This window comes from Danio rerio, chromosome 12 (assembly GCF_049306965.1).
Source record: "Danio rerio strain Tuebingen ecotype United States chromosome 12, GRCz12tu, whole genome shotgun sequence".
Classification (NCBI taxonomy): Eukaryota; Metazoa; Chordata; class Actinopteri; order Cypriniformes; family Danionidae; genus Danio; species Danio rerio.
Window position 1 is genome coordinate 8,362,067 of NC_133187.1, and position 15,785 is coordinate 8,377,851.

Here is a 15,785-nt window from a genome sequence, read left to right on the forward strand (position 1 = left end):
CTTTCTAATGAGGAAAGAGGATTGATGCAGGTTTTGTTGAGGCCTTTCCAGAACAGGCTGCATGTGTGATGAGAGAGAGAGAGAGAGAGAGAGAGAGAGAGAGGGAGAGAGAGAGAGAGGAGAGAGAGAGAGAGAGAGATGTTCAAAGGAAACTCCCACACACTGCAGAGGTTGAGTCTGCATTACACACACACAATGATTTTTCTACATGCTATAGAATGAAGACACAAGCCAGACACTGATATTGCCGGAGGAAGTGAAAGACTGAAGGAGTATAAAGTGATTAATGATGAATCAGATTGAAAAACTTACACATCAAACATTTGTAGATTGTTTGAATGGATTATTAGCACAGCCTCCGATGATTTATATAAAAGCCGAAGTGTCGTTGCTGCATCAGTACAGCATATGTTAGGGAACAATTTTAAATAAAAATGTTAAAAAGTGCAAAAAATTAAGCAAAAAATATTAAAATTTAAAAAATAATAATAATATCTAGTTGAAATTTTGTGGTTTGTAATTTTTCCCCCAACAAGAAAATTAATATTTGACATTCTTGTTGGTAGAATACAACAAAATAGCATTAATAGCCGAAAGCCGAAAAAAAAATGAATGAATGAATGAATGAATGAATGAATGAATGAACATATAAAAATGGTTCAAAGACCATACCTGGCAAGGATTTAAACAGACTAACACACATAATAATTTGTCCGACTTAGTGTGTTTTACTTCAAACTTAACAAGTTTGGTCTTAAACTAGGATAAACAGAAAACCAAGCAAATGCTTTCCCATCCCAATGTTGACAGGTATGGTAAAGATGCAAAACCAAAAGCAAAAAAGTATATAAAACAAATGAAATATTAATAAAACTCGAGTATATCAGTGGAATAAAATAAAATAACACTGTTGTGTATCATTCGCTTTTTTAGCAAAATCTGTATTATGTTTAAACGGTATATAAAAGAGTCAATGTATATCGATCTGTAACATGAACATAGAGTGAAGCTTTTGAAAAACGATCCCCAGTTTTAGCAGCTCTAGTATTTGATGTGTTGTCGGCTGTGGGAGAGAGAGAGAGAGAGAGAGAGAGAGAGAGAGAGAGAGTGTATGGATTGGGATGTTGGCGGCATGTGTGTGTGTGTGTGTGTGTGTGTTCATGTGTGTGTAGGGTGTGTCTAGACTACAGCACTGCAGCAGCAGCAGCAGACACACCCTCTGTCTGTCCATCTCTCTCTCTCTTTCAGAGTGTGTATGTGTGTGTCAGGACACTGAACGCTTGGCACAGAACCACACCTTGCTCTTTGATCTACAGTTATTGCATTTTTATTTATGTCACATTACACTCGACTCCCTGTTGAGTTATTGGACCGGAGTTGTTTTATTTAATTCATTTTATTATTATTATTATCTTCTCTTTTTTTTTTAGAAATATACAGACCTATAAAACAGAAAAATAGAGCATGCACGAGGAGGACTACCTGGCATTACTTATGTATTAAAGTGAAGAAAAAAATAATAATCTTCCAGGCCACATTCATTTATTCATCACTTTATTTAAATAGCTTAGACCAATAGAATTTAAAGAAGAGATGTTTTAAACCACTTTAATATTGCCAGTTTCTGTATTTTAAAAGCTAATGTTAAACAAATACTTTAACTTAGCATTTTTTAAAAGAATATCTGCCAAAATATTTGGTATTTTATGCTATTTGTTATTAAATGTACACCTTTAACATGTGACACTGTAAAAAATGATCTGTTATTTCCATATTTTGTGATTGACAAATGTTTCCTGTGTTTGTACAGTGCATCTGGAAAGTATTCACAGCGCTTCACTTTTTTCATATTTTTTTATGTTCCAGCCTTATTCCAAAATGGATTAAATTCATTTATTTCCTCAACATTCTACACACAATACAATGTAAAAAAATATATTTTTAGAAATTGTTGCAAATTTACATGTACAAAAATCACATGTAAATGAGTATTCACAGCCTTTGCCGTGAAGCTCTAAATTGAGCTCAGGTACATTCTGTTACCACTAGGGATGTAACGGTATTGTAAATACCGTCATACCGCAATATTAATTTTTTCCGATATTACCGTGGTCGCATGACTCGGTAAAACTATAGGTCTTCTGAGAAAATTAGCTCAGGCGAATGAAGCGAACGGGAGGTACCGGAAACTACAATTCCCATCAGCCCAGGCTTGGCCATCATGCCTTGCGGTCTATTGTCGCTACAGATCCAGTAATGCGGAAATAGAGTGTGCTGCAAGAAGCGGGGATAAAAAAGAGCTGTAAATGATCGTACCTAAGCGGGTGTTGTCGCCGCGCGCGTACTGAATAGCGGTGTTGTCGCGCGTTCTGATCAGCTGTGTTGTCGCGCGCGTTCTGATCAGCTGTGTTGTCGCGCGCGTACTGAATAGCGGTGTTGTCGCGCACGTAATGTAAAGCGAGGAGGGGGGGGTTGAGCGCGCACACTCAAGAGCGGTGTTGTCGCGCGCCTACTGAAGGGCGAGGGAGGTTGTGTCGCGTCGTGGGGGCACTTTTGATCATTTTGGAAGGACACTTTCTATCCAAGACTAAAAAGGACATGTGCACTGCACAGGTTGAGCCCTATGTGTGCACGTGCCTGCAAGTTGGGGAATACGACTAATAACAGTCATGGGGACTGCAGAAACACAGCACACTGTTCAGATTGATGCAGACATTGACTTGTACCACAAAGAGACCTCTATCTTACTTATGGCTTGTCCCCTCAAGTGGTGGAAAGACAATCCACAATGTTGCCCACTGCTGTCAACCTGGGCCAAGTCATATCTCTCTGTCCGAGAAACCTCAGTCCCAAAGGAGAGGGTTTTTTTCTGTTGCAGGGGACATTGTAAATACCCAGAGATACCAGCTTTTACCAGATTATATTTATATGATAATTTTCCTTAAAACCCATCTCTATCTAAGTGAGTGAGTGAGTGATTAAATGTTGAATGTGATGATCCTGTTTCAAAGCTTACAGATAGATGGCTAATTTGTATGTCATTGACACTTTTGGCACTTTTTTGGAGTATTTTCATAAGTTTTGTTTTTTCCTGTAAATGATTCAATAAATACCGTACCGTGACATTCATACCGAGGTATTACCGTACCGTGAAATTCTGATACCGTTACATCCCTAGTTACCACTGATCATTCTTGAGATGTTTCAGCAGCTTAATTGGAGTTCACCTGTGGTCAATTCAGTTGATTGGACATGATTGGAAAAGGCATACACCTATCTATATAAGGTCCCAGGGTTGACAGTGCATGTCAAAGCACAAACCAAGCATGAAGACAAAGGAATTGTCTGTAGACCTCCGAGAGAGGATTGTCTCGAGGCACAAGGCTGGGGAAGATTACAGAAACATTTTTGCTGCTCTGAAATATCCAATGAGCACAGTGGCCTCCATCATTTGTAAGAGAAAGATGTTTGGAACCACCAGGACGCTTCATAGAGCTGGCTGGCCATCTAAGCTGAGTGATCAGGGGAGAAGGTTATTAGGCAGGGAGGTAATCAATAACCCGATGGTCACTCTGTCTGAGCTCCAGCGTTCTTCTGTGGAGAGAGGAGAAATTTACAGAAGGACAACAACCATCTGTGCAGCAATCCACCAATCAGGCCTGTATGGTAGTGTGGCCAGACGGAAGCCACTCCCTGCCTGGAATTTGCCAATAGGCATCAGAAGGACTCTCAGACCATAAGAAAAAAATTCTCTGGTCAGATGAGACTAAAATTGAACTCTTTGGAGTGAATGCCAGGCGTTACATTTGTAGAAAACCTGGCAACGCTCATCACCAGGCTAATACCATCCCTACAGTGAACCATGTTGGTGGCAGAGCTGGAAGACTAGTTAAGATAGAGGGAAAGTTGAATGCAACAAAACTTGCTTCAGAGTGCTCTTGACCTCAGACTGGGGCGACGGTTCATCTTCCAGCAGGACAATGACCCAAAGCATACCGGCAAATTGTCAATGGAGTGGCTTCACAACTCGTTGAATGTCCTTGAGGGGCCCAGCCAGAGCCCAGACCTAAATCCTATTGAACAACCCTGGAGAGATCTGAAAATGGCTGTACACCGTCACTTCCCATCCAACCTGATAACGCTTGAGAGGTACTGCAAAGAGGAATAGGCAAAAATTCCCAAAGACAGGTGTGCCAAGCTTGTGGCATCATATTCAAAAAGACTTAAGGCTTGTGATTGCTGCCAAAGGTGCATCAACAAAGTATTGAGCAAAGGCTGTGAATACTGATGTACATGTGATTTATTTGTAATAAATTTACGACAGTTTAAATAAATCTTTTTTTCTTGTTGTCATTATGGGGTATTGTGTGTAGAGTTTTGAGGAAAAAAAATTAATTTAATCCATTTTGGAAAAAGGCTGGGACATTAAAAAATGTGGAAAAAGTGAAGCGCTATGAATACTTTCCAGATGCAGTGTAAGCATGCATAAAATCTCCTTCATATTCATAACATAGCCGCTTCATGATTATAAAGGTTATAGTATAAGTCTGACTAAAAACATTTTAAAAAAAGAACTTTAAACATCATAAGCTACTGATATGCTTCTGATATTTATACAAAAATAAAATACAAGTCACTTTGAATTATAATATGCAAATGATTAAAAAAGAAAATGTAGTTTACTGGAGTGAAAAGCACATTGATACATCTGACGAATCAGCAAATGCACCAGCAAAACCAAATGGATGAAAAAAAAAACAAACGATGAGAAGGATGGAAAAGACTTTGCTACGTCAGGTTTGCTAAGTCAGGTGAAGCCTGACAGGGCGAAATCATCCATTACTGCTCCTCTGATCACTTCCTGTTTGAAGAAATCCCTGCACTGCTTCAAGCTCCCTGACATTTCCCTGCTATATTCCTTCTCCAGCTCTGTTTTTACATAACCGCAGCCCGTTTATCCGCAGAGTTACTGTTTATTTGTGTTTCTGTCATTACAAATGTCAGCTTCATTATCAGACATGGGAATCTGAGCAATGACCTTCACCGTCAGCCACCGTCAGTAGATTTGCTTGCCATGCTGCTACAGTACGTTTTTACAAGGGCACAACCATGTTTATCATACATATATACAGTTGAAGACAAAATGATAACCCTCCTGTGAAAATTTAATTCATATTAAAACATTTCCCCAAGAGCTGTTTAAACAGAATAATTTTTTTTCAACACATTTTAAAACATGATTTTCAAGAGTTTCACACTTATCTGATAATAGATAATAAAGCTTGTTCGGCATACTGTCCTGGGAGAGAGCCCTGAGCTCATAAGATTCTCGAGCCTGGGGCTCCCTCCCGTTTACAAGGCGAGAGGGGAGTTTGAGCTCAGGTAGATCTTGAGAACTCCTTGCTGTACTGGCTAATGAACAGATAGTGATTGCTGTTTAGAGATAACTACTTACTAGGAGCATGTCTATGGTGCCGATTTGGATTAGTCAATTAACTGAAGTTGCATGTTTTTGGATGGTGGGGAACGCGTAAACTCCGCACAGAAACGTCGGCTGGCTTGGTAAGGACTACAACCAGGGACGTTCTTGCTGTGAGGCAACAGTGCTAACCACTGGGCCACCGTGCCACCCGTCTAGGAAAGGAGGAGGAGTAGGTGTGGAAGGGGGGATTCTTCAAAGCGAAGATGGCTGTCATTTGGAACTTGGGGTATTTATAGTGGCTTAGGAATCGTCTGATTGGTGAATCATAAACTGAATAATGCGGGGCCGGCCACAAGCAGTCATAAGCACGTGATCCTCTTTAATTAGTTTAGTTTATTAGATTAATTAAATCTAATAAATAAATATTAATTGATCAAATAGATATTACTTAAATTAGCTTCTAAATAAACATCACTTAGTGGTTTTAGAAACTAATTTCCAATAAGCCAATTCTTTTGTTTTTTTAGTGGCGACAGTGTGATCACCAGCGATCTAGCGGCTGCAGATTGCCATTTCATGGACAACAAGATCCAGTCATGCACCGCTTACACACATGCTCTTCACACACACACAAACACCAGTGTTAATAGACGTACAATAATTATCGTATTTGTACGATAATTTCAACTTCTGTATGATGTATGATCAATAATAAAAAATCTTATAATGTACGATCATTTCAGAATTTTATGGCATTTAAAATGAATATCATTGTAATCTTAGGGCTTCTATATTTATTGATCTAGTTGCATCTTTTGTTTACTGTCTGTGAAAAGAACGTGGAATTAGACACGTTTTCTGTATCATCTTACATTACATGATAATAATAGTAATAATAATAATGATTATAATAACAATGATAATAATAATGATAATAATAATAATAACAATAATAATGATAATAAAAAATAAATAATAATAATAATAATAACGATACTAATAACAATAATAATGCTATAATATTAATAATGACGATGATGATGATAATAATAATAACAATAATAATAATATAATAATGTTAATAATAATAACAATAATAATGATATAACAATAATAATAATAATAATAATAATAATGATAAAATAATAGTAATAATAATAATTATTATTATTATTATTTTTATTATTATTATTATATTTATATCATTATTATTGTTATTATTATTTTATTATTATTATTATTATTATTATTATTATTATTTGTATCATTTTTATTGTTATTATGTCATTATTATTGGTAATATTACCATTGTTGTTATTATTATCATCATTATTATATAATTTTTATTTTTATTATTATCATTATTATTATTATTGTGCTTATATCATTATTATCGTTATTATAATTATTATCATCATCATCATTTTTATTATTATGTTCTTTAAAACTGAATTGATTTGATGTACAGTATTACTTCCGAACAAAATATCAAACAATTATTCAAACAAAATACATTTCATCACACATAATCAACAAAAATATTGACTTATCCTTATCCATTTAAAATCACGAAGGAATTTAACCAGTTCAAAACAAAAGAAAGCTCAATAAGCTTACATTAGCTGCCTTCTTCAACCTTTTCATACATGATTGTAAATGATTGCATTCTGCAGTTATCAGGAACGTTCTCTTTTTAAGTGTACAGATTCAGATGAGCACATTCACTCATTGTTTTACACACACATGTGGTCGTTTGTGTTTATAATGGGATTTGCCTGCAGGGAGCGGAAAAAGAGCAGTGTTTTAAGCCATCGAAAAAAGCTGTCAATTGGCAGTGCACACACACACACACAGATAAGCGAGTGTGTGATGTGATGTGTGTGTCCTCATTCTTGACGCTCTTCAGTGTGGAGTGCAGATACAGCAGGACTACAGAATGAAACGGCGTCTCGTGTCAAGCGTTATGAGAAAGACTCAGTGGCTTAAAACTGAACATGGAACATGAAAATAAATGTAAAAATAAAGGTAAATAAATATACAGTTGAAGAATTATTAGCCCCCCTGAATTATTAGCCCCCCTGTATATTTTTTCCCTAATTTCTGTTTAAAGGTTCACGAAACCCTAAAGTACTTTTTTTTTTGGAGATTTTACTAGATTTGTGTGTGTTGAGCATCTGTTAAGACAATGTTAGCACCTGTCAGCTTTAATTGTGGGGAAAACTGGATAATTTGAGCTTTTGTCAGTTAATTTCATCTTCCGGGTTTAAAATGATTTCTGGGGCGGGATCAAAATCGACGAGGTAGCGCAAAACACCAAGTGCAAAGATGACGCGTTGGTTTCTCATTATTATTCATAGCTGAGTTTTATTGTCCTATGAGAAGAGCCAGTTTTTTAATTATTCATGACTGCACATGCTTTCCGAAGGCACGGCAGACCTGCCAGTGCCAAGCTTTGAGACACAGACCCATGGCACAAAGTATTTAGCGGCATTGTTGCATGTTTCTCCCTGCGATGCTGTCAGGGCCGATATAGCAAAGCTGTTTGTGTGCAGCAAGTATTTTTGTCGGGAGAGCAGTACGAGAATTGGAGAATGGCGGAAGCTGTATTTCATCAGGAGTTTGTTCACATTTAGACACATCGCCATGCTGCTGTGTTTGCCTAAATCCTCTAGATTACCAATAGGGCTAATGGTTAAAATAGAGCAAGAGACCTGCTGCACTGAGTCTGCATTCAGACCCGGGGATTGAGGGAGAAGTCCTCATTTATAGTGTTTATATGAAGAGGATTATCTTTATAATGACATAAATTGTGGTTGTGTGTTTATGAAATTACGAATAACAAATGTAGCAGGGCATTAAATTACTGTTTATTTCTTTGCATTTTAACTTTATAAACTATAAAATCATGTCTCCTCACGGTTTGTGTCTCATTTTGTGAGCCGACTGACAACAGTTGTTCATTCTCCTCCTTCTCTCCTGCTGGCCACGCCCACTCCCGCCTCTGCTCGCGGAGCTCCACGCCCATTATCATGCATCTTTTGAAAAAATTCTGAGGTAGACCTGAACTGAAAGCTGGGGGTGTCATGACCCTCTGATGTAGAGAAGATTTTGTTCAACACATTTCTAAACATAATAGTTTTAATAACTCATTTCTAATAACTGATTTATTTTATCTGCAGGATGACAGTAACTAAATATTTTTCAAGACACTTCTATACAGCTTAAAATGACATTTAAAGGCTTAACTAGGTTAATTAGGGTAGTTAGGCAAGTTAGAGTATTTAGGAAATTCTTAGTATAACGATGGTTTGTTTTGTAGACAATTGAAAAATAATATTGTGTATGAGGGCTAATAATATTGACCTTAAAATGGCTTTTTAAAAATTAAAAACTGCTTTTATCTTAGCTGAAATTATACAAATAAGACTTTCTCCAGAAGAAGAAAAATATAATAGGAAATACTGTAAAAAAAATTCCTTAATCTATTAAATATTATTCAGGATATATTTGAAAAAGAAAAAAAACGGAAGGTGAATAATTCTGACTTCAACTGTGTATGTAAATAAAGGTGCAGGTATCTGATTCACTTGCGTAAGCAAAATCAAACCATTTTATGCTCTGGGATGTATTGGGTTAAATATAGTAAACACTTTCCAACAAGGTTGTAATACACTGTAAAAAAATATTGCAGTATTAATTTTTTAATCAAATCAAATAAACTATTTTAGCCATCTCAACTTGCATCAACCAAACTGACAAAAAATATTAAGCTAAATAACTTTAAAAACGTGGTTGAAACCTGATTAACATATTAAATTACGATAAAGCTACATAAAAAAATGTTGTCTTGACTTTTTGTCGTTACATTTTTACAGTGTTAATCAATGCATTTAACACCATGAACAAACACTGAACAATATATTTATTACAGTATTTGATCATGTTAGTTAATGAAAATGCAGTTGATAGCTCATATTAACTCACAGTGCATCAACTCGTTTTAACAAGCATGCATTTGGATGTTAGTAAGGCATTAGTGAATGTTGATCTATGAACAACAAATGCAGGTATTGTTCATAATTAGTTCATGTTAGTAAACATATGAACTAACATGAACTAATGAAACCTTATTGTAAAGCAAGACCAAAATAAGCACATATTTATGTTGATTTGTATGTAAATAAAATGTATCCAATGTGTTAAAAACATGGACTATTTTATATCGATTAAAGAGTTATCAATTTTGTGCACAGTAATGCTGTGGATGATATTAAATTATTGTTTCATTTATTTCTTTTGACTTTTCCATGATGACAGTACATAACATTTTGCTATAGCTATCTTTTATTAGTACGATTAATACTTTCATACTAGTATTCTGCATAAAGTAGAATTTAAAGGCTTAAATTAGGTTAATTAGGGAGGCTAGGTTAATTGTTTTAGTTTTTTTAGCCCGGTCAAACTAATAATAATAATAATAATAATAATAATAATAATAATAATAATAATGTTATTATTATTATTATTATTATTATTATTATTGTTATTATTATTATTATTATTATTATTATTATTATTAATAATAATATATTGTATATATTTAAAAAGAATAATAGAAATAGAAATATACTTTAACATAATAATAAATAATAATAATAATAATAATAATAATAATAATAATAATAATAATAATAATAATATGATAATAAAATAATTGCATTATATAATTTATATATTTATTAAATAATAATAATAATAATAATAATAATAATAATAATAATAATAATAATAATAATAATAATAATAATAATAATACGAAATAACTATTTAGCAGTAGAAAAAATATAGGAATTTATGTGAAAGATTTTGGTAACATTTTATAACATTACTGATAAGATTTTGAAGATCTTCTTCTTCTTATTATTATTATTATTATTATTATTATTATTATTATTTTATTATATAATTATTTTTAAGTCTCTAATGCATATCAGGCTCTATTTATTTAAACAACTCAATTTAAACAGTAGAAGTGTCAGAATTCTTTTACAATTCTATCATTGTATCATCAAAATGTTTTTTTTTCTTCCTATAAAATTCCATAATTTACCAAGTAATAAACATTTGGTGATATCTGAAAACATGAAAATATAAAATAGTTATTTTAAATATTAACATTTCATTATTTCTGATTTGACCTCCATCTTTTTGAACAAAGAGTATGTGCTGAACACACATTTAAAACGATCACTGAATACCAAAGAAAAGATAAAATGATTTGAAAAAGTCACAAGTTATGTACTTGTTCATAATTTCAGACAGCAACATATTGTACTGGATGGGCAGTTTTGAATAACATTAAAATATGTCAAATTCAGAGTGAACGGAAATTCAATGAGAGAGGACAAAAAATGTAGGACACAAATGCTTTTACCCACTGGGAATTGATTAAAAATTGAATACTTTAATTTAGACCCCTTTTTAAAAGCCATTTTTTGACTGGGACATGAAGGCTGAAGGTCAAACTACCCCCAAGAGTGTTGCAATGCATCCCAGTAGTTTTATTGCAATCCAAACATAGCATGCTTTCATAGTTGAACCAGTGGATAATTGAACCAGTGACTGAGCCAGAGACCATAAGAATATAAAATCAGAGTTCCCCTTATTACAATGGTAGAGGTGAATTGGACACGTCTTACAGCTGTTAATAAGACATGATATTATGTAATATTGTCCTGTACTGTAAATGCTTTGAGGAAATCATCCGGCATGCCAAACGGTGGCAGCTAACAGTTAAAGTTAGTTCACACTGACAGCTGCAGCACAACAACACAGAAAACAACTGTACTAAGACTAAAGCCACAGAGACGAGACAAACATTTAAAGTGATTCAGTGTATATTGGACTGACAATCTGACAATATCATAAATAAGCGTCAATGAAATGATACGCAATGAATCATATTAATCTGATGGAGATTTTAAACGCATTTTTAAGGTAAAAAGCAGTTAGTTCTGATAAACCATTGCTGGATTATGGAGTTGAACGACATGATATTTTACTACCAAAACTAACTTTGTCTTGTCAGAAAAGTTTATATATATATATATATATATATATATATATATATATATATATATATATATATATATATATATATATATATATATATAAATCAACAAAATAAATATCTATTAACTTTGCATGCAATCTCTCAAAATAACTCGGTGAAAGTTCTAATGTGCTGGCATTGCAGTTGAAACAGTCGTTTCAGTCAGTGATAAATCTCCAAGCAACAGAAGATGATTTTAATGTCAACAAAAAAAGATGTATGCTGGTTGATTCAGTATATTGTATATTACACATGTTGATGTTCGTCTAATGTTTAGGTCTTTGTGTTGTGCAGAAAACATGCAGCAGAAATGTGAATATTTCATTTCTTAATTTGCAATTAATAAATAATTATTACCATTTTTATTTAATTTTCATACAATTTAATTTTGCTATGCCTTTTTCTTTCATTTTCTTTTTTTTTATTTTTAGGTTAGTTTGACATTAAATGTGTTGAATCAGCCTATTGTTCTCTGGGTTTTGTATCAGCATAGTCCCTAAATATATGTAGGAAATCATTTTCAACCAAATTTTTTGCCTCCCCCACTTTTTAAACCAAAGTTATACTCGTGTGTGTGTGTGTGTGTGTGTGTGTGTGTGTGTGTGTGTGTGTGTGTGTGTGTGTGTGTGTGTATATATGTATGTATGTATGTATGTGTGTGTGTGTGTATATATATATATATATATATATATATATATATATATATATATATATATATATATATATATAAACAGTTAAACACCATTTAAAGGACAATTTATTAGCTCCTTTGAGCTATATTTTTATACAATAACTTGCCTAATTGCCATATCCTGCTTAGTTACCCTAATTAACCTAGTTAAGCTTTTAAATGTCACTTTAAGCTGCATAGAAGTTTTGAAAAATATCTAGTCAAATATTATTTACTGTCAACATGGCAAAGATAAAATAAATCAGTTATTAAATGAGTTACTAAAACTATTATGTTTCGAAATGTAGAAATCTTCTCTCCGTTAAACAGAAATTAGGCAAAAAAATAAACAGGGGAGCTTATAATACTGACTTTAACTGTATAGTGTTGTATTGTGTCAAATCTAAAATAGCTGTGTCTAAGGGTGTTTCCACACCTAGACTTTTGTTTCGTAATCTGACGTGATACCACAGTTAGCGCAGTTCGTTTGGCACATGTGAATCCAGCAATCGCGCTCGGATCCGTGCCAAAACAATTAGTCCAAGATCGCCTGAAGGAGGTGGTCTCAGCTCGATTGTAGTGAGAAAGCAATACAATCTGAACCAAGCTATATCACAGTGTATTATGGATATATAATAATAGGCATATATATGGCTATATGAAGAAAAAATTATGAGTACGGCGAGATGTGCTGAAAGTGAAAAAGTGAAACGTGCTAAACTATTAACAAGAGCTGTTTATTCGTAAGGAAAACTGACCGAACAGCAGCAGGTTGGTTTCTGTTATTTCTCTCTATATTGTATATTGCATAAATAATGCAGAATTCTAGCCAATGGCTATGCCTGAGAAAGTCTTACCTCTGATTTATACTTGATGACGATATCAGTGGGTGTCACCATTCAAAAATAAAGCACAGCTTTTACTTATAGTGTCTCATTGCCATAAATTAAAATCTGATCGGGACTCAGCAAAATAAACCATGAAACTCTGACCAATCATTCATTTCGCTGTGGTTACCCCAGATTAATAAAGCGACTAAGCCGAAAAGAAAAAGAGTGAATGAATTACTGAATGCATCTCCAATGTGATGACAGTTTACTCACATGTGACTTGTTTTAGCTATTTTGGTCTGTTTAGAAACTTTGCTGTGTGAAAGCGAACAGCACCAAGAACAAAGAGCAACAATCTAACAATTTTTATTACTTGTTTTTGAACAAAACAATCAACCTACAGGCGTGAAAGCACCCTAAAAAATGCATTAAGTACAGTTTCACTTCTCTAAAAAGTTTGATCTGACTAAACCGAAATGTGAACCCTAAAAAACTATGGAAATACTATGGAAACTCTATGGAAATACGTGCCTCAGCCTACATTTTTGAGAAACGTAAAAATGTTGCTCCTGGAACATTTTGTTACATATTTCAGATGACAGATACTCTAGAGGGCGCTCTAACATTTTTACAAATCTGAAATTTCATATTTCATAAGCGTGTATTTCCAATGGGTCTGTGTTGAAAATTTGCCACGTCCATACAAAATCTAGTGTGGATTGTCTGTAATATGAATGCTAAAAAAAAACCTAGACACATGTAAACAAACCAAGAACATGATACCGGAAGGCGAAATCATTAAAACAACAAAAGTTGTTGGAAAAATCTCTTCTTTCAGATCTTTGCTTGCGTGCATAAGAGAAAAATTGCTCTGTTTTGACACATTTTATATTCCATTCGCAAGTTCCCAGCTAATAAAAATACCCACGTAGAGTATTACATACAACAAGTGTGTTTAACACAGCACACAGCAGTGTTGTTTTTTATGTTTGGTAAGTTCTGTAGAAAAAACGTACGCTATAAAAGTCTGTGTTTGTTGTGAATAATTAAGTTTGGATTTAAAAAATGCAAAGTGAGTACATCTGCACCAAATCTACCATGTTCTTCTTAAACTACAAGTGCTGCATGAACACACTATTACAGTGAACCATGTAAGTCAGCCCACAAAATACCATAGCGTTTCAACTTCACCTCCCTAATACACAATTCAATTCACATATTAAACCACATACAAAAAAATCACCCACTGAACTGTGTGAACTCAACAGTAGAGCTCACGATTAGAGATTTACATCTATCTGAATGAAAAGCCTGCATGTGAAATGTACCCCGCCACCTTCCTGTCCCACAGTCAGTTGAAACCGGAGCCCTTTCGAGCAATGCACCACTACACTTCAACCTTGTAAACACCACACCGATCTGCTTCTTCATCTAAACTAACCTCTAAACATCCCCAACCGAGCTCAATGCAGTGCAAACTTACTGATTCCACCTCTATTCCATTCTCCATTACAACTTTCGTCCCCGCAGTCCCGAATGATCCCAGCAATCAATGAGTTTCAGATCCGGCCACTTCAGAGGTGCATTAAAGCTCAACGCACATGACAACTTATATAAATATTAAATTAAAAATTAAATATTCCGACTACGCGAAAAATCCAGAAGCATTACTCTGCGCGCTTTATCATCAATACGGATGCGGGACATTAGCACCGCTAGTCATTCCCAGCTGTCACCCTCTGCCCCCAACCAGCTCCGCATACTTGCTCGGGATGGGATGGCACTTACCATATTTGTAGGCACTAGTGGTCTCTCTCCTGGCTGAGTGTAATCATGATCTGCTGGGACCGAAATAGCAGCGGGCCCCTCCGTGCGGCAGGCCTCCCCAACTGGAATCTGTCCTGCGCGAGTCTTATTGTCATCCTGCTTATCAGCTCTTTTTTACGCACCCCCTCCCCGTCCCGTCCGCTGCACAAATAACCCCGACGCAGGCGGCCAGATTCAGCACAACTCAACCCGTCGCTACTGTTAGGAGCCAGTCAGCCATGCTGGTATACAGCAGCCTAGCTTAAGGGGGATTTGGGGGCATTTCCCCAGGTATTATGAGCGTTTGCAGTGTTGCCCTGATCCGGGCTCTGCCAATCAGCACCTCTGGACTAAACTGGACTAGTTTGCCCCTGTCTTTTATCTCTCTCTCTCCCCCTCTCTCTCTCTCCTGCTCGTGTTGCTCTGGGAGGTTGCAGCAGTCTCTGCCCGCATCAGCAACATTACACCACTAGCACCAGCCAACCTGCGCACACACACACACACACACATTCCTACCCTCATGCCCTTCCAGTTGCCCATCCCATTAATTAAATCAATGGCACTGACTGTAACTCACTGGAAATTTGAATTAGCCTCATCTATTCGTAGTTCAGTTGGAAAGAGGAATTATATTTTACTGTCAGATAATGTAACTTGTGCACCAATGATCGGAATTGACCATGCCTAAAAATATGGACCTGCCTTAAAATTTGATTGAGCAATTCTATCTCAGATAGAGTTGCATCCTGTTGTTAGACATGTTTGTGTTGTTTTCTTTCTGGTGTAACTTTGAAAATGTCGAGTCACTGCAGAGACCCAAGGTTTTAGCATCTACAATAATATTGTAATTGTTTTTTTAATGATGTTGAAGCTATTATTATGTTACTCACTTTGCAAAACAAAACAAAACAAAACAAAACACAAAAAAAAAACACAAAAAAAAAA

At 35.0% G+C, this 15,785-nt stretch overlaps 1 protein-coding gene across 49 annotated transcripts in view; it reads right to left on the reverse strand.

Annotated features, from left to right (window-relative positions):
• ank3b (ankyrin 3b) overlaps positions 1 to 15,785 on the reverse strand; it is a 211,155-nt gene that overhangs the window by 166,450 nt on the left and 28,920 nt on the right. For 26 of the 49 annotated variants that reach the window (XM_073918182.1, XM_073918178.1, XM_073918171.1 and 23 more), the window contains exon 1: positions 14,518 to 14,803. The exons of the other annotated variants lie outside the window; for them this stretch is intronic. In XM_073918182.1, coding sequence (XP_073774283.1) covers positions 14,518 to 14,544 — 27 coding nt within the window. In that variant the 5' untranslated portion in view covers positions 14,545 to 14,803. Of the gene's footprint in view, positions 1 to 14,517; positions 14,804 to 15,785 lie in introns of those variants that run through there. 49 annotated transcript variants of the gene reach the window in all.